Below are 19,635 nucleotides of genomic sequence, written 5' to 3'. Positions count from 1 at the left end.
TTAGATATGACTGGAACCAGAAACCAACGAAAGGCAGTGACGTCAACGTTTTCCAAATACATTAACGTGCACGTTCACGAATGCTGCAACGTCTCCCCATTAAAAAAAAGCAGCCATTCTTGATTTCAAGACTTCATCAAACTCCAAGCTTATCTTTCTGTATAATAACTGGATTAAACCTCCATTTCAAATTCTGCGAATTTTATATATTAATTTACTAATCACCAGTCAACTTTATTTTGTAGAAAATATTATTTGAAACATTAACTCAAAACATTAACTGCAGATGTCCACTGGTCATTTTTGCATGTATTAATGCTAGTAGTACAGTAACAACCTTACATATTGTCCCTTAAACATGTTACTGCCTTCAGTGCACATGTATTGTTGCAGCGTGCGTTCTAATTCTACCTATCCAATCTACAGCTCTTTCAATAAAAACTATCAAATTATGTAAAAACCAGTCAGAGGAATCAAGCACTATTAAAGCTTAACGTGTAGCGTCCTCATCTGGCACTGAGCTGAACTGCAGGCATGATTTTTATTTTAAATTCACCTTTAATTTTTCCCAGAGCTGTATATATAAAAAACATTTTGTTTTATTCTATAAACTACTGACAACATTACTCGTAATTCCAAATAAAAATATTGTAATTTAGGGTATTCATTTGTAGAACTGGTCAAAATAACCAAAACAATATTCATTGTTTTCAGACCTCAAATAATGCAAAGAAAAAAATTCCTATTCATTTTTCAATTACAAAAAACTAATGTTTTAACTTAGGAAGAGTTCAGAAATCAATATTTGGTGGAATAACCCTGATTTTTGTGTCTTGGCATGTTCTCCACCAGTCTGTCACATTGCTGTTTGGTGACTTTATGCCACCCCTGGCACCAAAATGAAAGTAGCTCAGCTTTTTCTGATGGCTTGCGAACATCCATCTTCCTCTTGATCAAATTCCAGAGGTTTTCAATGGGGTTCAGGTCTGGAGATTGTGCTGGCCATGACAGAGTCTTAATCTGGTGGTCCTCCGTCCACACCTTGATTGACCTGGCTGTGTGGCATGGAGCATTGTCCTGCAGGTAAAAACAATTCTCAGAGTTGGGGAACATTGTCAGAGCAGAAGGAAGCAGATGTTCTTCCAGGATAACCTTGTACTTGGCTTGATTCATACGTCCTTCACAAAGACAAATGTGCCCGATTCTAGCCGTGCTGAAGCATCCCCAGATCATCACTGATCCTCCACCAAGTGAGTACGAGACACTGTGGCTTGTAGGGCTCTTCAGGTCTCCGTCTGAACATTAGATGGCCAGGTGTTGGGCAAAGCTGAAGATTTTACTCAGAGAAGATGACCGTACTCCATTACTCTACGGTCCAATCCTTATGGTCTTTTGCAAACCTCAGCCTGGCTCTTCTTTGCTTCTCATTGATGAAGGTCTTTTTTCTAGCTTTGCACGACTTCAGCCCTGCCCCTAGGAGCCTGTTTCGAACCGTCCTCGCCGTGCACTTCACCTCAGCTGCTGTTTGCCATTTTTTTTGTAGGTCACTTGATGTCATCCCACAGTTGTTGAGTGACATTCGAATGAGTTGACTGTCATCTCGGTCAGTGGATAGTCGTTTTAGCCCTCTGCCAGTCTGTAGCTTTGTTGTCCCCAATGTCTTATTTTCCTCACTCAAAACCTTCCTTTTTGACTTTTTTGGAAAGGAAAGAAAGTGGTCTCTTAATTTTTTCCAGAGGTGTATATTGATCTCAAGATTGCAGTTCACCTACGCTCCCCATCCAATCTGACATAGTTTGAGAAGATCTGCAAGGACATATGAGAGAAACTTCCCAATCCAAATGTGTAACGTAAGCTTGTACCCAAAAAAACTAAAAGCTGTGATCATTGCCAAAGGTGCTTTTACAAAGCACTGAATAAAGGATCTGAATAATTGTACAGTGTCTACACACCCCTATTAAAATGCCAGGTTTTTGTGATGTAAAAGAATGAGACAAAGATAAATCATGTCAGAACCTTTTCCACCTATAATGTGACCTATAATGTAAACAATTCGATTGAAAAACAAACTGAAATCTTTGAGGGAGAAAAATGAAAAATAAAAAACATACAATAACCTGGTTGCATAAATGTGCACTTTGTATGATATTGTATGATATTTATTTTATTTTCAATAAATTGGCCCACATTTTGAGACACATACTTTTGTTGTGTTTAAAAATATTATAAACTATGAAGAAAGTGAAAATGGAAATTTTACTTTGGACCCACTTGTCAGGTACAAAATGACGCTGCACTGGACTTGTTTTCTGTCAATTTATTTGAAAGAAATTATCATAGAAATGGATAACATACAGTATATTGTGAACTACAAAAGTATTAAGGAAGTTACACAATTTGTTTTATGGATATATTCTAGTACTTCGGATTTGAAATGACTATGGGGCCGACTGCTTTCATATTAGGGTATTTCATCCACACTGGATTTTTCACTTACAAATTAAAGCATGCTTTGTGCATAGTCCCTCCATTTTTCTTGATGTCTGCGACCATAGACTCTACCAGGTCAGTAGTTCAGCTTGTTTTGGAGACGTTTTTCTTTCAGTCGTCATCAAGTGAAAGGCGTGCTCAACTCAATTTAGATCAGATGATTGATTTGGCCTGTCTCAAACGTTCTTTTTTTTTGCCATGAATAACTCCTTGCTATGGTAGTGTTTGGGTCTTTACCCTGCTGCACGATGAAGCACTGTCCAATTCATTTAGAGGTATTTGGTTGTATCCGAGCTGCTGCCATCATCAGTTACGTGATCAATGAAGACATGTGAGCCAGTTTCCGTGGCAGCAGTAAATGTCTAAAACATAACACCCCCTCCAACCTGTTTCACTTATGAGGTGGTCTGTCAGTTCCTTTCTCTGATCACACTGTACTCTTGCCAGTCACTCTGGAACATGTTATCACACATATCCTTCAGGACAAGCCCTTTAAATTTCAGTGCTAGAAAACAGAGGAAAAACAAAGTTCTCTATTGTCTATAATACTTTATAATAAAGTACAGTTTGTAAAGGGTCTTTAAAACCTTAATGAAGACATTATTATTGGTTAGTTAAGCATTTGCAAATTTATTATAAAATATAAACATTTATGACACATTGAATAGCTGATCAGTGCTTGCCAAATGGTGAGCCAATATTTACCTCAATATAATTAACCAAGTTAATATGTCTTCTTTTTCAGTCTTGCACAAATGCACAAATAGTTTCATCTTTGTTGATTATTGAATTGAATTTACTTTTAAATTTGACCCTTTTTCATATCTCCATAAATGTTTTAGTTTAGTGAACGCTCTAACGTGAAATATTACTTGAACATATAGTGGGGAGAACAAGTATTTAATACACTGCCGATTTTGCAGGTTTTCCTACTTACAAAGCATGTAGAGGTCTGTAATTTTTATCATAGGTACACTTCAACTATGAGAGACGTAATCTAAAACAAAAATCCAGAAAATCACATTGTATGATTTGTAAATAATGAATTTGCATTTTATTGCATGACATAAGTATTTGATCACCTACCAACCAGTAAGAATTCCGGCTCTCACAGACCTGTTAGTTTGTCTTTAAGAAGCCCTCCTGTTCTCCACTCATTACATGTATTAACTGCACCTGTTTGAACTTGTTACCTGTGTAAAAGACACCTGTCCACACACTCAATCAAACAGACTACAACCTCTCCACAATGGCCAAGACCAGAGAGCTGTGTAAGGACATCAGGGATAAAATTGTAGACCTGCACAAGGCTGGGTTGGGCTACAGGACAATAGGCAAACAGCTTGGTGAGAAGGCAACAACTGTTGGCGCAATTATTAGAAAATGGAAGAAGTTCAAGATGACGGTCAATCTCCCTCGGTCTGGGGCTCCATGCAAGATCTCACCTCGTGGGGCATCAATGATCATGAGGAAGGTGAGGGATCAGCCGAGAACTACACGACAAGACCTGGTCAATGACCTGAAGAGAGCTGGGACCACAGTCTCAAAGAAAACCATTAGTAACACACTACGCTGTCATGGATTAAAATCCTGCAGCGCACGCAAGGTCCCCCTGCTCAAGCCAGCGCATGTTCAGGCCCGTCTGAAGTTTGCCAGTGACCATCTGGATGATCCAGAGGAGGAATGGGAGAAGGTCATGGGGTCTGATGAGACAAAAATAGAGCTTTTTGGTCTAAACTCCACTCGCCGTGTTTGGAGGAAGAAGGATGAGTACAACCCCAAGAACACCATCCCAACCGTGAAGCATGGAGGTGGAAACATAATTCTTTGGGGATGCTTTTCTGTAAAGGGGACAGGATGACTGCTTTTCTCATGTATCAAATACTTATATCATGCAATAAAATGCAAATTAATTACTAAAAATGTTTCTAGATTTTTGTTTTAGATTCCGTCACTCACAGTTGAAGAGTACCTATGATATAAATGATAGACATCTACATGCTTTGTAAGTGGGAAAACCTGCAAAATCGGCATTGTATCAAATACTTGTTCTCCCCACTATATCTTCAGTCTTCTCATTTGGTGGTGATTAATCCCCTACTACTGTGGTATATATTAGTGCACTCTAAAATCTGATTTTTTTTATTTATTTACTGTAACCTTGATTACCATTTACAAATTAGTTATCACCATTTATAATGAATGAAAGGATACCTTACTTTAAAGTGACATATTATTATAATTGGGTTATAAACATTTTATAACAGCTGAAACAATACTTAACTTTAAAGTGATATACTAATGACCAATTATAAATGAGTTATAAACATTTATAACATCTGAAAGTATACCTTATTTTAAAGTGACATAGCAATCACCATTTACAAATGATAACTTATCTTGAAGTGACAGAGCTATGGACATTTATTATCAAGTTATCAACATAAACAATAACTTTATAAACAGTTACACAACTTCGTATTGAAGATACATAAGAAATTAAGAATATGTACATTTTACTATTATTATTACTTAGTTTCCAAAATGACACCTCCATGCCAACAAGCTATTTGGACGTTTTGCAGAAAACTCTCATCAAGACATAAAGATCCCCAAAATCTGGAGTCTAATAAATATAATTGGAACTTTCATTGGATTGGTTCTATGGTCAAAATAAACAAATATATTGAGGTTTAGGCCATAAAAAGCAGAGTTGGGTTCGGCGAAAAAAGAGGGTTGGTCATAAAGAAAATAACCTACTTGCCACTTTAAAGTATGGAAATGTGGTGTTGTGAGCCTGTTTTGGTTCCAAAGGCCCTAGGAAACATGTTTTAGATTAGCCTAGGGGTTCTGTGGAAGGATTAGTTCGGGGAATACAGCATTAGATGCACTTCGAAAGAGAGATATATCTCAGCACAGACTTTCTGAGCTGTAATTATTGATTGGATATCATGAAATTGGGGAAAAACTGAGAAAGAACTAACATATCAAGCTCTTGCAATGGCGATCCCTGTCTCTTGACTTAAAACCCCACTGGGACCTGTGGGATGAGCCGAAGACGAAAGTCCACCATTGAAGACCAATGACTGTAGGACCTGGAGAGATTATGTATTGATTAATGTTCTCAGATCACTTCCTTCATATGTGTCCTCCTTATCACCTTATCAAATGTTATTGAAGGTTAGATTTCTGTCATGTTTTGTGTATTTTATCAAACTGATTAGCGTGCCAATAATCAGTGGAGACACTGTATGGTTTACTCTTTAGCATTACTTATATCCTGGCTCTCCCATATCATGAAGTAATGGACACACATTGCGTCCTACACCTTTGTACTTCTTTTCTCTTCCCTGCTGCCTCTACTTCTCAACCTGCACAATGACAGCTGCATGTTATGTTATTAACAGACACACGATCAGCAGAGGAGCTCTTACTATTAAAAGTGTGTTTTTGTTTAAAAGCAAAAATAAAAAGCTGGACTCGGATGAGGTAATCTCAAGTGTCTTGACAAGTTCTTGGTTGGTCTATTAGTTTATCCAGGGGTTACACTTGGCACTTCATGGGTAGAAACGTCATTAAATGTTCTTTCCTTCAATTCAGAGTTATTCACAAAAATAGAATTTCCTCTTTGCCTTCCTGTTCAAATAATGCTTTGGACCACTTCTCACAAAGCTATGTGGACCTTGCATGACGGTATCCCACAAACAATGAGTTGCTTCCATGTCTCACCATTGTATAATTCCCTGAAGTACTGAGTTGGTGGTAAATGGGGAGGAAGCAAGATGAGGTGTTCCTTCCATAGCCACAGTAAGGTCTTCCTCCAACCGCAAGCAGCATTCTCATAGATCCAAGATTTCCTCAAAGTCCCCTTTCAAGAAGTAAAATTGACTAAAATGAAAGTATTCGCTTCAGTGGTTGAGTATAAGATCTGACTTTTCTGGCAGCATTCCAAAAAAGGAGGAATTGTTTCCTACACCAAAGTAATTTGCTAAGAGTTACTTCACCTGGCACTTTAACTTTCTAAAGGCTTTTTGATACCTGTTCCATTTTTTAACAATAACTCTCACCAAAAGAAGTGTAATTAAAGGATTTTCTCAAATGCCTTTCTAAATTAACTTAGGGATAAGCTCTAATTAAAAATCTGAGTAAAGGGGTCTAACTAAATGAGTTTCTCCATGCCCTCTGTATACTATTATAGGGGGAAGCACAATTGTATAGCTTCAGTCTACCTGATTCTGAAAACCTATAATATCCCAAATGCTTCCCATTTTGATAAATGTAGCTTCTATCATCCCTTTCATACATATAATTGTGCGTTCTCCCTTTTCCTGCTCTTTAATTTCACAATCAAGCTTTTATGCGTTGTGTAACTTTTGGAAAATAATTACATATGTTAATATGAACCATTAAAACAACATATGTATCTTACAATATCTATTTAAATAAATTGGTATATTAGTTGAAACATTATCAATAATGAATAATGTTAACATCAAAAGCTAGACTGTTGCTTGTTGCTGCCATGTGTGGCACAGCAGTTATAGCACTGAAAAATGCACACCACTGTTGGTATGGGTTCGAATCCGACCCACTGCGCTTTCATTCCACCTATCGTACCCGCCTTTCAACAAGTGTGGTCTCTTGAATTAAAAGTAAGAAAAGAGTTGGACTCATTTCCACATTATTCTGATGTGGACCATAGACCCATCTCCCGCAAAACACTCCCTAATAAACTATCGCGTCACTTCCTAGCCCATCCCTTAGGAAAAAAGAAACATTAAAAAAAGGGACGAACGACGCTGGGAAAGAGAGAGAAAGGGACGAAAGTGAAGATAAAGGAGGAAAGGCAGATGAAAAGAGGGATAGTAAGGAGGGAGTAACCGAAACACGAGCATATATATACCAAAGTAAGTTTTACATACTTTTTCGGCTTTGGAAACACTCCACTCAGAAAGTTGATCGGCGTAGCGCAGGGTTTGCCCCCTTCCTCACCTCCCCATTGCACTCAGTCACTAAGTATGGTCTTCCATATGCTGGTTTTATGCTGAGCAATTTACTTTATGGGAAGTATTTGACTTGAAACTGCAGATTTTAGTTACTTGCCTTAATGTTGGATATGGGGGAGAGGGCAAAATTAGGTCCCGAGCTACGGCCTTGCCGTATAAAACGATTATTTGTAATAAAATAATAGAATGCCAAGTTGAACATTTCTGACTTGTTGATTTTGTTTGAAAATCCATATTGTACAAGGCGATTTACGCAGATTGTGACTAATTAACTTTCAACCTCTTCCTGTTTCATCCTATGATAAAACCCATTGGGTAAATAACTATGACATGTCGATCAGGCTAGTTTTCAAAAGTTGTCTACTGTGTCTTTAATAGCTCAGTAACACAGGTTTGAGCGCTTTACATTTAATCTGATAATACATATTGAATGGCTTTGCTTATCTTCTTAGATATTTGGAAAATGTTGACAAATTATTGCAACAACAATATGATGGATTGCGGGTCTAAACATCAAGTCAAATGCTTTGCTATGATTCATTGGTCGAGGGCATGTTTGTTTGTGTTTTAAATATCTCTTACACCTCAGGGAAGTTATGCAGGCAAAAGTATGTGCTTTCGTTGCATGCCATGAGTAGGCTATGTTTCATTTGCAAGTCCGAGCATGGCCTTGGTAGAAAGATCCGTGTTAAACTAAGCTTTTGTTTCTCACAGTCTTGCACAACAAAAAAGTTATGTTTTCTTTAAGGCTTGTCATGGCAGTTGAGTTTCTGTAAGGCCATGGATAATAGGCATCTGCTCAGTTTCAAATGAAAAGTGCTTACAGTGACAGCTTGGATCTGGAATATACAGTTTCTGTTACCTCATGTTGACAGTCTAGAATGGACTTCTGCTCACTGTAGATGTACACTGGCAGAATATCTTTGTGGAAGCATTTTACTTCTGTTATTATGTTTATCTAAGACGTTAATTCAGGTTTGCTGAAGTATATATTCTGTCCAAGTAAAACCATCAGGGCAGTTTGTCATTTGTTTCATTTAGGATGCCAGTGTGTTTTTTGATACGTAGAAGTTTATGTTCCTGCTGGAAGTGTTGTCTCATCCAACTGTTCCCTCTCTCCCCCGTTTCTGGCCTTTCCCCTTTGTCACTCTTTAATATTCTGCAACTCCTAATACAAAATGTTTCTTCCCCTCCCTCCCCCCTTCCCTCCTCATCTCGGTCCTGGCCCCTCTCTTCATTCTGTCTCCCTCTCACAGCCGTCATGCCACTCCACAAGTCATCACACAAGGCAGCTCGCCTGGACCCCACCATGATCTCAGCCCCGCTGGGGGACTTCCGCCACACGATGCACATCGGGCGAGGCGGAGATGCTTTTGGTGACACGTCCTTCCTGGCTACTGTTGGCCCCAGCCCTGATCCTGGGTCTCCACCGGTAGCTGAGTCTATGGCCCCTGCCGATCCCGAGATGCTACTCAACCACTCTGATGATGTCACAGCAGAGAGCTTTGGAAGCCCCCTGAACAGTGAGCTTCACCATTCTGGGTCGCTGTCGTCGTTCACACTTGATATGGATTTTGACCTGGGCCCATCTATCATGGGTGATGTGCTGGGGGTTATGGATGGACTGGGGCTGGACACAGACTTGACTGGGACCTGCAGTAACGAGGAAGACCTCTTCAGTCCAAGCAAAAGTGGGGTTGTTGAGGTGGAGAAATTCAAAGTGATGGCAGAGGATGAAGCTGTCAGTGTAAGGAATGAGTTGAATGAGAAGCTTGTAGGGCTGGAAGCAGATGAGATGGGAAATGGACAGATAAAAGGGGGCTATGGAGAGATCAAGGTCAAAAGCCTGAAACCAAAAGTGCGATTCAGTGACAAACGAGAGGAGATTATTCGGCAAGCGTCTGAGGAGGAAGGTCAAGGGTTAGAGGTTGTCGAGGGGGAGGATGAGGAGGAGGAATGTGTAACTCCCAATGAAGGAGATCGAGAGAGAGGGAACATCATCAGTGTGCCAATTGCAGGAGTTGAGGTACAGCCCACGAATCACAAGGTGGATTCCCCTCCCAGTCCCGCCTCTTCACACAGCTCAGAGTATGAAGGCGTCACCCCACTGGACAGGAGGAGGGTTGACGGGGGTCACTCTGGGACTGATACCGAGGAGGAGGAGGAGGGAGGAGGAGATAGTGGACGGGGCTACACATTTGAGGATGAGTTTGATGATGAAATTGGCCTATAGGAGTACAGCTCTGTATAGTTTACATGCCTCACCTATGATTCTGCAAATGATAATTCAGAAGGGAGGTTTAACCAAAGATAATTATTTTTAGTCTCTGATAAAATGTTTTAAGGAGCAATTGCTCATTTGGGCCAAGTTTATCAGATTTTATCTATCTGTATATCAGCTACAGGATAGAATTAAATGTATAGTAATGGAATGAATTGATGAATTGTTCATATTTTATTAATTGCGTCTAAGCATTTAATCATAAGCGATAGCCAACTTCCTGAAAAACTGTACATTGACAAAATTTGTTGCCAGTTATTAAAGCTATTTGTTTAATATAATCAATATTATAAGGTTCTCTTTAAGGAATAGAACATTTTTATCTTTGAAAGAAAAATGCCTAGTATTCAAATAACTGTATTTGATTACTTCATTTAAAATACAAAAAGCCCTTTAGGTTAAAATATATTTCAGTGAGTAGATGGCAGCACTTTCATTCATTTAAACTGGAAGCTTTATTGTTGAATCAATGCAAGACAGAAATATGGAAATTGGTTAATGACAATGATTTAGGCAAATATAAATATTTTAACACACTTGTTTTAGTTTTATCAGTTCAAAAAACTGTATTTATTTCTTTTAAAAAAGTACATATTATACAGAAAGATGTAATTTTATGCCAAGGGTGCCTTAACCCCCTGAAGAGGTACAGTAGTGTATATGTTCCTTGTGTTTTAGCCTTGCTTCTTTCTGGATCGTTGTTCCTTAAGTCTTAAATTGGTATGTAGAAATCAACTAAATTAACCAGCCTTCTCAGGACAAACAAAGAATGCTTATTTGGAGCTATTATTGGGTGTCTTTACTGTATATCAGTCTATGACAAGGTAGCCATGTTTTGATTTCATTTTTCTGGCACTGTTTCCAAATTTCTTCATGATAGCATTTGTGGCACTATGTCCTGGTTCAGATCTGTAGGCACTTTTGGGCATGATGTTAAAATGATTTGAAAGTATTGAAATTTGATTGTGAAGCTCAGCATTGTCTTCTACATGATTTGAACATGATGTGAAAAATTCAATTAAGATATAAGTATTTAAAGATTTACAAAAACATTTCTCTCAAAACGGGTTCCTTAAAATGTTGTCAACTCATCTGATGTCTAAAATCCTTCATGAATCATCAATGAACAAGTTCAGCTACACTATATGGCCCTTTTGATAGATTTAAACAAACCACATTGGTATCATCCTGGTCACAACCATAAACTGTCAACTCCCTGATAAAGATATTATTTTGATATAAAAAAAATATATTGTCATAAAACCACCCAAAAAATATATTTCTGCCTAATGTCAACAGTGAGTGCTTTGATCTGACTAAGGTTTTAAAAAAATTTTTTAAGGGTTTTCAAATCAATTGTGAAAATTATTTACTGTTCTGTAACATACATTGTTAAACAAATGACAGCATTTTTTCTGTACTAGATCCGAGTGATAATGTTTGCTTTTTAAATATTGTTTTATTTTCTAAATTTAGAAAGACTTACCTGGAATCATTATGTAACGCTGTACATTTGGAGATTTGCATTACATGTTATAATTTTTTTTTATTTAAATGAAACAATCAAGCCATATTACCACTTAAGTTTAATACATAAAAGTTATATGTAATTATTTTACTAGTTTTTACTATTATACAAATGTATCTTTATTGTGTCTGACAAATCCAGTTAGCTTCACTTTATGAAAACATGACATGGTGTGACAGCTGGTACTTTGGTCTCTTTTTATTTACTGTATATTTCTAATATAAAAAAATGGTGGAACAAATTGTATTTCCGGTAAAATGTTAGCATTTGAAAACTAAACATAATGGTTGCTGTCAAACATTGTCCATAGACTGCGTACAGGGGAAGGAAAACAATGTATAATTTGGGTGAACTATCCCTTTATAATGGATGGTCTTTATAAGATATAAATGTTGTATAATTCCTATTTTGAACTGTGAACTTTCCACATTCCAGTATTTTAGTTCTTGAGTTTTACTGACCCAACTGACTTTAAATGTATTTTTATTCTGATGCATTTAGCCTGTTAATGACAAAAAGCAATTACATTTTTATTTGGGGGGGCTAAAATGTAACAACCACTGAATGAAAAGCATGCATGTGTACCCTAGTATGTCTAGGGCACAATTACTGTATAGCTGTTCGCTCAACGGTTATGGGTAAAGACAGTCAAAGAATAAACATTGTGTAATAAACATTGTTTGTGATGAACAGCAGACTGAATATGGGAAATCCGGGCGTCTTTTTCTGTAGTAACATGGGCCTCTTTTAAGATGATGTTTAACAAATGTTTCCAATATCTTGCTGCTTTTCTGAAAATGTCCAAGATGAGAATTGTGCGTGGATGAAATTGTTTGTTTCCACAGTCATCAACCAAATTACATTGACATGGGTGGATCCAAAAATAAATCTGATTCAAGGGAGTGTGGCACATTGCTGTAGTTTTCCATGACAGGATTAACGAGTATCTTCAACAACAGTCGACTGTCAAGCTGGGAAGGACATTTCTGTTCACCTAACGAGTTGACATTTCCTCAAGTTCTTGGTTTCTGGGATTTAGGATGGACTTTACCCATGACAATTGACTGTCCCTGGGACATGAGGATTTTATGATGGACTTTACCCATGATAATTGACTGTCCCCAGGACATGAGGATTTAGAATGGACTTTACCCATGAGAACTGACTGTCCCCAGGTCATGAGGATTTAGAATGGACTTTACCCATGAGAACTGACTGTCCCCGGGACATGAGGATTTAGAATGGACTTTACCCATGAGAACTGACTGTCCCCAGGTCATGAGGATTTAGAATGGACTTTACCCATGAGAACTGACTGTCCCCGGGACATGAGGATTTAGAATGGACTTTACCCATGAGAACTGACTGTCCCCGGGACATGAGGATTTAGAATGGACTTTACCCATGAGAACTGACTGTCCCCGGGACATGAGGATTTAGAATGGACTTTACCCATGAGAACTGACTGTCCCCGGGACATGAGGATCGAACCTCAGTATGAATGAACACAAATGCTCCTGCAGCAGCAGTCAGAATCAGTGGACGTTAATGTTGCTGTAAAGGTTTATGATGGTCAGTAGTCATTAAAAATTCCACAACCATCACAGCCCTACATCCCCTTATATTTAATGCTAATTGTACAAATAATGCTGTATGGAGGAGGGTGTCTAGAAAGAATGTCTTTAGACTTATTCATCTCATGAGTACTCATTGATATGCTGGTTCAATAAATGTCTTTCTTTACAGCCTAATGTTTCAGCAGTGTTTAGCCTTGTGTCGAGTGTCAATCTGCTAATTAACATGCGTAGAAAGATGATAGAAATACTAACACACATCAGTGCACAGTGAATACATCATGATCAATTTGCCTCACCATTTCATCCCTGAACTGTTCAATGTCAACCACTAGGACATTAAGAGGATCTTTAGGTTGAGAAAAATATATGTAACACCACAATAAACTGGAAACATGTTTTATTTTGTACATGTTGATACAGATGTGAAGGCCAAGAAGGAACAAACAGTATTCTACATGATTTATAAACTATTACAGAGGAGTTCAACCCTAGGCAGGGAAGTTCAGCCAGTCAAAATGTAATGACAGGCATTTAGCATGTACTGTGCACGCATGTCATAAGAGGCGAAGGGGAAACATACACACCCATATATACACTCACAACTCTCAAACAGTCCCTCTTCACAAAACATATACACTATCGACAAACACGCCCACTTCTATACAGAGATGGTTCTGAACACGTTGAAGCCAGACAGAGCCGTAGACACCAGCACCCCGGGCACCTGTGGGTGCCAGTGGATTTCCTTGACATCCGTTTGACCCTGGTGCAGGAACAGCAGCTGGGGCGGCAGGTCCTTCAGCCCCTCCGCCCTGGCACCCACATCCGACGACTCCACGGACAGGTCCCATTGGCTGACCACGTCATCCGCTCCAGAAGCGGCAAACACGCTGGAGTCCACGGGGTTCCATTCTACTGAGGTCACCGGAGCACTGTGCTGCTTGAAGTTAGCCACCGGCCGGCCCGACTGAAAGCAGAAATGGAAGACAAGAGCGAACCCATGACCATAATATCCATTTGATACTCTGGCCTCATCGCAAAAAAACCTCTTTACTTGCTTCATCATTAACTAAATAACATGGAAATGTGATGGGCGGGTTCAATGGCTTGATGATTGAAACATTCAATGAGGTGTGATAGCCCTGGAATAAATCAAATACATAGAATAGCTGGGGGTCCCTAAGGAGGTTTAAGAACCATAGATCTATGGAAATTATCATTCAATGTCCCTCTGTTAAACTCCAGTACCAGCACCAGACTGTAGGGGCAGTCAAACACATGCTTTCTGACAGGAACTGTTCCAGACTTTTCTCTCACTTAAGGTCCCAAAGCTTCTACACGTGTGGATAATGTAACATTTTCAACATTAGCTTTACCGCTCCAAAGCCAACAGGGTCTGCATCCATACACCACTCTCACTGTCATTTGTAAGTGAATATGAACTTTTCAAAGTTAAACCAGTTTAATATCTACGCAAAATCTGCATAACAACCAGTTGATCTCAATCTGTTTTAAGGGGATATCCATTCAATTCGTTGGTTTGAAGTTGTTTTTTGTTACAGCAAGTTCATTTCAGAGGAACTTTTTGAAACGTATTGCTCCATAACAATTTTTTTGACCACTTTCACAATAAGATCGACAGTCAGATTACATTTCTTTACAAGATTGTCATTGAAGATCATTAGAAAAAAAAACTCCCATAACTTTTCTTAGATTTGCTGCAGAGATAAAAATTGTAGCGTGAACAGGTGAAAATATAAACTGCATTCCTTCCAAGGAATGTAATGAGCTGTCACACAGAATGTCTGTTTTTTACTTTTCCGACTCCAAGTATTAACAGAATCAGAAAAAAAGCAAAATCTCAGACTGGCGCCTGAAAAATCACCAGCAACAGCAATTGTTTGATTTAGAGCGGCATGTTAGTTACCAGATAAACGGCATAGTCAATGAGTTCATATCCCTTCCGGGCCTGGCCAAAGAGGGGCATGTGTTTCACCTTGAGCTCCTCATTGTTAGTGTGAATAGGACATTGTATTTACATATTATGTAAATGTTACTTAATTAAAACAATTGTGGTAGCGTAAATAAGCTCTAAGTTCTGTAGGAATGATACAACCACTAGTGCCTATGGGAAACATGCTACATATTTTACCTGGAACTGCCTCAAGTCCCAAACTTTAAGGAGTCCGTCATCCCCTCCGGACAAAAGGAATGGTTCACTCCTGTTCCAACTGATGACATTGACATCTGAGGAGTGCGCCTCATTGGCGCAGAGCATGGAGTTGGGCGGGGCTCGCGTGTCCCAAATCCGGATGGTTTGATCCACTGAGCAGGATGCAAAAACCTAGGAAGAGTAGTAGAGACCAATGTGACAGAACACATTGGTATTTTAGGTGCAATCCTGCACCCAACCTAACCAGAACGTTCCTGTCTGCACCTACTGGCATCTTTAAAGGCTGCATTTCCTTCCAATAACAGGCGAGGCTCCGCCTAACATCTGCTTGCTTGTTTCATCATACCGTGGCTTCTGTAGGTGACCACTGCAGGTCCTCCACTGACTTGGTGTGAGAACTGAAAGGCCGTTGGTCGATCTGCCAGGAAGATCCTCCCTCCCGTGGTTCCCACACGTGAATGTTTTTTTTGCAGTCGCCACTGACCAACCGACCTTTTAGACAAAGACATATTCATTTTTTTAATGCTATTCATATCTTTGTTATTTAGTTAAGGATTGTTACATCAAATGACGGTTAAATTAAGATTTACCTCGAGCCACAATCTTTCTAGTAAATTGTTTTTAATAAAAACGGGATAACAAAACACTGCCCTACACCAAAAAATGTAGTTGTTGGTTAGAAAAAGATTACAGCAGAAACAAGCTAGTTGTTTACATTCGACGCTTCAAATCTTCATGTTCACCCAGTTAAACCAAACAAGTTGCCCACACACATATGCCTATAGATTTTTAAGACCAATAAAAAAAGAATGTTTTTTTATTGGTCCTATTTAAACTCACTTTTCTGAAGTGCCATCCCACAGTACATCCATTGGTTAGGCATCAAAAGATTAAGCAATACTGAAATATCTTAAATTAGAAATTACATGACAATCCTCTTAACTAGAAAAACTAAACTTACAGATAAACTAAATCGTCTGCCTGAGCCAGACTGAAAATAATAAAAAAATAAAACACCACTCCTTCATTTGTTTCTAAGTATGAATGAAGCAAATGCTGGACACTCCGTCACACATAATAGGGTATCTACAAAGCATATGGTGTGGAATATGGAGTCTATTTAGAGGTTCCAAAACATCAGACTGGACAATGACCTGGCTCACCTGGTACTTTGGGAGACCAATCAATGGCAAAGCCTTCCGTCATGTGACCCGAGAAACTGAAAAGGGGTGTGGCTTCCTTCTGCTGTTTGACAAAGGTTGACATGGCTGCAGAACTGTGGACAGCTTCCATCTGGGATCTGAGGTCGAATATCTCCACCTGACCTTTCTCGGACCAGACCGCAGCCAAAGACTGATCTCCCCGATGGGTCACCTGGGAAATTGACAATGTTGATGTTAAGCATTTCACAACCACAGTCTGCTGCTACTGACAAGGAGACATTTTGCCACACAAGAGCAGTGAAAACACCCACCCGGACTCTGTTGATCCCTCCGTAATGAGGCATCATAGCCAGCTCCATCTGTGGCTTCTTATCTTCATCATCGTCTTCATCTTCATCACTGTCTCCATCACTGCTCTCATCCCCCTCCTTCTCCTTCTCTGTAGTACCGTGGAGGTTGTGCATCCTCATGACAAGCAGTCTGAAAGAAAGGAGGACAAAACATATTGTAGGATAACTCAAAGAGCAATGAAACGGGAGGACTACTAAACTCAGTGTGTGCTATTAGCATGTTAAAGGCCCCATACATCTTGGGACCTCTTTACACTAGCGTCACAATAGGTTGGCAACCTGAAGGGTGCTGCATGTCATTGTTAGGTCCTGTTGGTGTAAGCACTACCTGTTACTCAGTGCAGAGTCAGCCTGCGTGCCTGCACACAGCAGCATTGACAGGGGATACTGCTCTCTGCCATCTCCATTCTCATCTCTTAACACATCGAAGCTCAGGCAAGGAGCACCTGGGATAACGTCAGATGGGTGACAGCACAAAACAATCAGAAAACATCTAGATCTATCTTGCGTGAATTCCAAACATTTTTTTATCATCAACTAACTATCCAATGTGTTTTTAGAGATATATAAAAAACGCAGTCGCAAATATGCAATTCAGTAGTCAAATATGACATTGTCAAATATATTACAATTCATGTGTTTGAAGGGCAATATAATAACCCAATTGATTAGCTTGCAAACTACCCTGGCTAACTTTTGGACCAACCTGTCTGGCACTCGTGGTACATGCGGTAAGCAGACCTGTCCATCTCGAGCTTCTCTCCAGGCTGGAGAGGCTGAATACCCGGGACATAAACTTGAGGCTCCTCTTCTTCCTCCTGTTGACCATCTTCCATGTCTTCCTCGTCGCTGCCACCCCCTTCCATCTCCTCTTCATCTTCGTTCAAAAACGTGTCTTCCTCGGGTGCCGACATTTTGAGAGGGGCCACCATAAGCTTACTTCCGGTGTCTTGCTCACGTGGTTTAGACTGTTCGCGTGTGCGTGTGTTCGCTCTGTTTTTCTCTCTCGCTCTCATTTACCAGAATTCAGCTGCTGTGCACCCTCTGTTCCTGACCTCATTGGCAGACTGCCTGATTTAAAGATCGACCAATGGTACTGCCAGTACCGCCAGTAAAGTCTACTAATTCGAACAACATAAAACTATTGAAGAATTGACTGTAATCTCACAATGAAACAAAATGTGGAAACTGTCGATACTGAAAATAGCTGACTGTGTAAACAAATACTGATATACTGTCGAAACGTAGCTCCATTGCTGAGCTGTGAGCATTATCAATGGAATGCAAGTCCAGTTTAGAAATACCAGGATCCAATTCTATCAATCTCCCAAAAATGTCAGCCTTACTTACGCAATCTCAGTTAATTCAGAACTAAAATCTTGCAGGGTTTTGAGAATATGAATAAAACAGGGCCAAATGGCTACAGCTAAACAGCAGTAACCCCTACATTTTACCCACCAATATGGACAGATTCTGGTCATTGCACTTTTGTGGTACTTCTACTAATCTAGCCTTTCTCCCCAGAAAGGAGTTCATGAACTCCACTAAGGCTCAGCTTTTTTTGTTGCACATTTTAGTGATTTTTTTTAGCTGACCCCCTTATCCAGGATAACTTACAGTAGCGGGTGCATATAGTTCCCACCTGGACCCCCATGGGAATCAAACCCACAACCTCTAGTGTTGGAAGTACCATGCTCTACTAACTCAGCAACACAGGAAAATTGCTTCATCACAGCAACTCCCTGTTCTGGTTCTTACCAGGTTCACTTAACAATGAGACAGTGAGTTCAACCTATACCTATATTCCTTGTACTTCTGAATGAACACTCTGGAGTTCTCCCTTGATCTAGCTCACAGGCGCCCTAGCCGCTATACAGGGAGTTGCTGGAGCCCAGCAAAATGAGACAACCCAATTAAATTACTAACCCCCCAAACCTGCGAAGAACAGTTCAATTGGTCAGCACTGTCCTTTGTGGGACCCCTGGGCTAATCCGCGAGCCAGATTCACCCCTTGGTGTCTATAATAAGGCTAACTGAGAGACAGGGATTTTACTAATGAGTCACTGCTGGCTTATGTTATTACAAATATAACATTAAACATATTTAGCTGTTCAGGAGAACTAACTGGACAAGCTAAGTTCCTAGTGTTGTGTTTTAGTTATTTTGTTCTTTCTTGTTCTCTCTCCTTTCCCCTCTTCCCTCCTGCTCAGTAATTAACATTTCCTTGTTTACATTATCTTTCTCTCTCTGTCCTTTCATGGGGATTGTCCTGCCCTGATACTAAGCTAGTAAAACATCTGCTGTTCATCTTTCACTGTTTTTATTTTATATTGCACAATATTGTGGGCTATGACTCCTCTTCTGATGGACTAACTGTACATCCTTTCTGCCTCTGTCTGTCACAGTCCTCCTCTCTGAAATGCATCTTTTACGATGATCACAAAAACAAAGCAGAGGTTTATTACATTACTCTAAAAGGCTGCCTCATGCATTTAGAAAAGGAAGTATCATACTGTGGTCAGGTTTTTGTTGCTCTGAGCCCGATTTGTTTGTTGTTTTGTTCCTGTATTAAATAATGCACCTGGCTGAGTTCAATGGAAGCTGTTTGACTAATGTTCATAAAACAATAAGGCTCATTCTCCTTTTTATATTAAAAGTGTAGTGAGTGTAATCTAAAGTAACATTACATTGAATTGCAGTTTGTATTGGTTTTAAAGTTTGTTTGTTAAAGTGATGACATTTGGTCAGTTTAGGGTTAGAATTAGTCTTAGAATTAGGTTTATGTTTAGGCATTAAGGGTTAGGAGTTAGGTAAAGGATAAGCACAAAGGTTAGGATGTTGAGCTTAAGGTGAGTTTAAGGTTTGTGTTAGGTGAAATTATTTTATTTAATGTTACTAAATTGGTCCTTGGGTCCTCACTTTGATAGTAAAACCTACATGTACGTGTGCGTGATAGACATGTTGACATGCATACACCTATGAATAACTATTGTGTGTAATATGTATTTTTATTTAAACAAAAGATCCTGTGATTCAGTTGTGAAACTACATTCCATTCAAAAGGCAT

General features: G+C 39.3%; 2 protein-coding genes across 2 annotated transcripts; one reads left to right on the top strand and one right to left on the bottom strand.

The window, feature by feature from the left end:
* The first annotated feature begins 7,179 nt into the window (after positions 1–7,179).
* Positions 7,180–13,053, top strand: cdc42ep5 (CDC42 effector protein (Rho GTPase binding) 5). The gene is made up of 2 exons (XM_010884873.4): positions 7,180–7,397; positions 8,753–13,053. The coding sequence occupies exon 2, from the start codon at positions 8,758–8,760 to the stop codon at positions 9,727–9,729; it is 972 nt and encodes a 323-aa protein (XP_010883175.2). The 5' UTR covers positions 7,180–7,397; positions 8,753–8,757; the 3' UTR covers positions 9,730–13,053.
* A 209-nt stretch (positions 13,054–13,262) lies between these two features.
* On the bottom strand, positions 13,263–17,603 carry grwd1 (glutamate-rich WD repeat containing 1). Its single transcript, XM_010884875.5, has 7 exons — positions 17,275–17,603; positions 16,897–17,014; positions 16,530–16,698; positions 16,219–16,429; positions 15,402–15,547; positions 15,035–15,226; positions 13,263–13,849 (listed from the first exon to the last, which is right to left on the bottom strand). Exons 1-7 carry the CDS (start codon positions 17,582–17,584, stop codon positions 13,541–13,543), a joined length of 1,455 nt encoding a protein of 484 aa, XP_010883177.1. The 5' UTR covers positions 17,585–17,603; the 3' UTR covers positions 13,263–13,540.
* Between the last annotated feature and the right edge of the window lie 2,032 nt (positions 17,604–19,635).

The sequence above is a fragment of the Esox lucius genome, chromosome 20, assembly GCF_011004845.1.
Source record: "Esox lucius isolate fEsoLuc1 chromosome 20, fEsoLuc1.pri, whole genome shotgun sequence".
Taxonomy (NCBI): domain Eukaryota; kingdom Metazoa; phylum Chordata; class Actinopteri; order Esociformes; family Esocidae; genus Esox; species Esox lucius.
Note: the sequence above shows the minus strand (reverse complement) of the source record. Positions and strands in the feature narration are given on the sequence as shown.

Bases quoted from the DNA above. Each gene is read 5' to 3' on its own strand.
- grwd1 (XM_010884875.5), bottom strand. From the start codon at position 17,584: ATGAGAGCGAGAGAGAAAAACAGAGCGAACACACGCACACGCGAACAG. The intron at 16,699-16,896 runs GTAGTGCTTACA...CCTTTCTTTCAG, and splicing joins GACTCTGCACTGAGTAACAG to ACTGCTTGTCATGAGGATGC. The intron at 15,227-15,401 runs GTATGATGAAAC...TACTCTTCCTAG, and splicing joins GGTCACCTACAGAAGCCACG to GTTTTTGCATCCTGCTCAGT.
- cdc42ep5 (XM_010884873.4), top strand. From the start codon at position 8,758: ATGCCACTCCACAAGTCATCACACAAGGCAGCTCGCCTGGACCCCACC.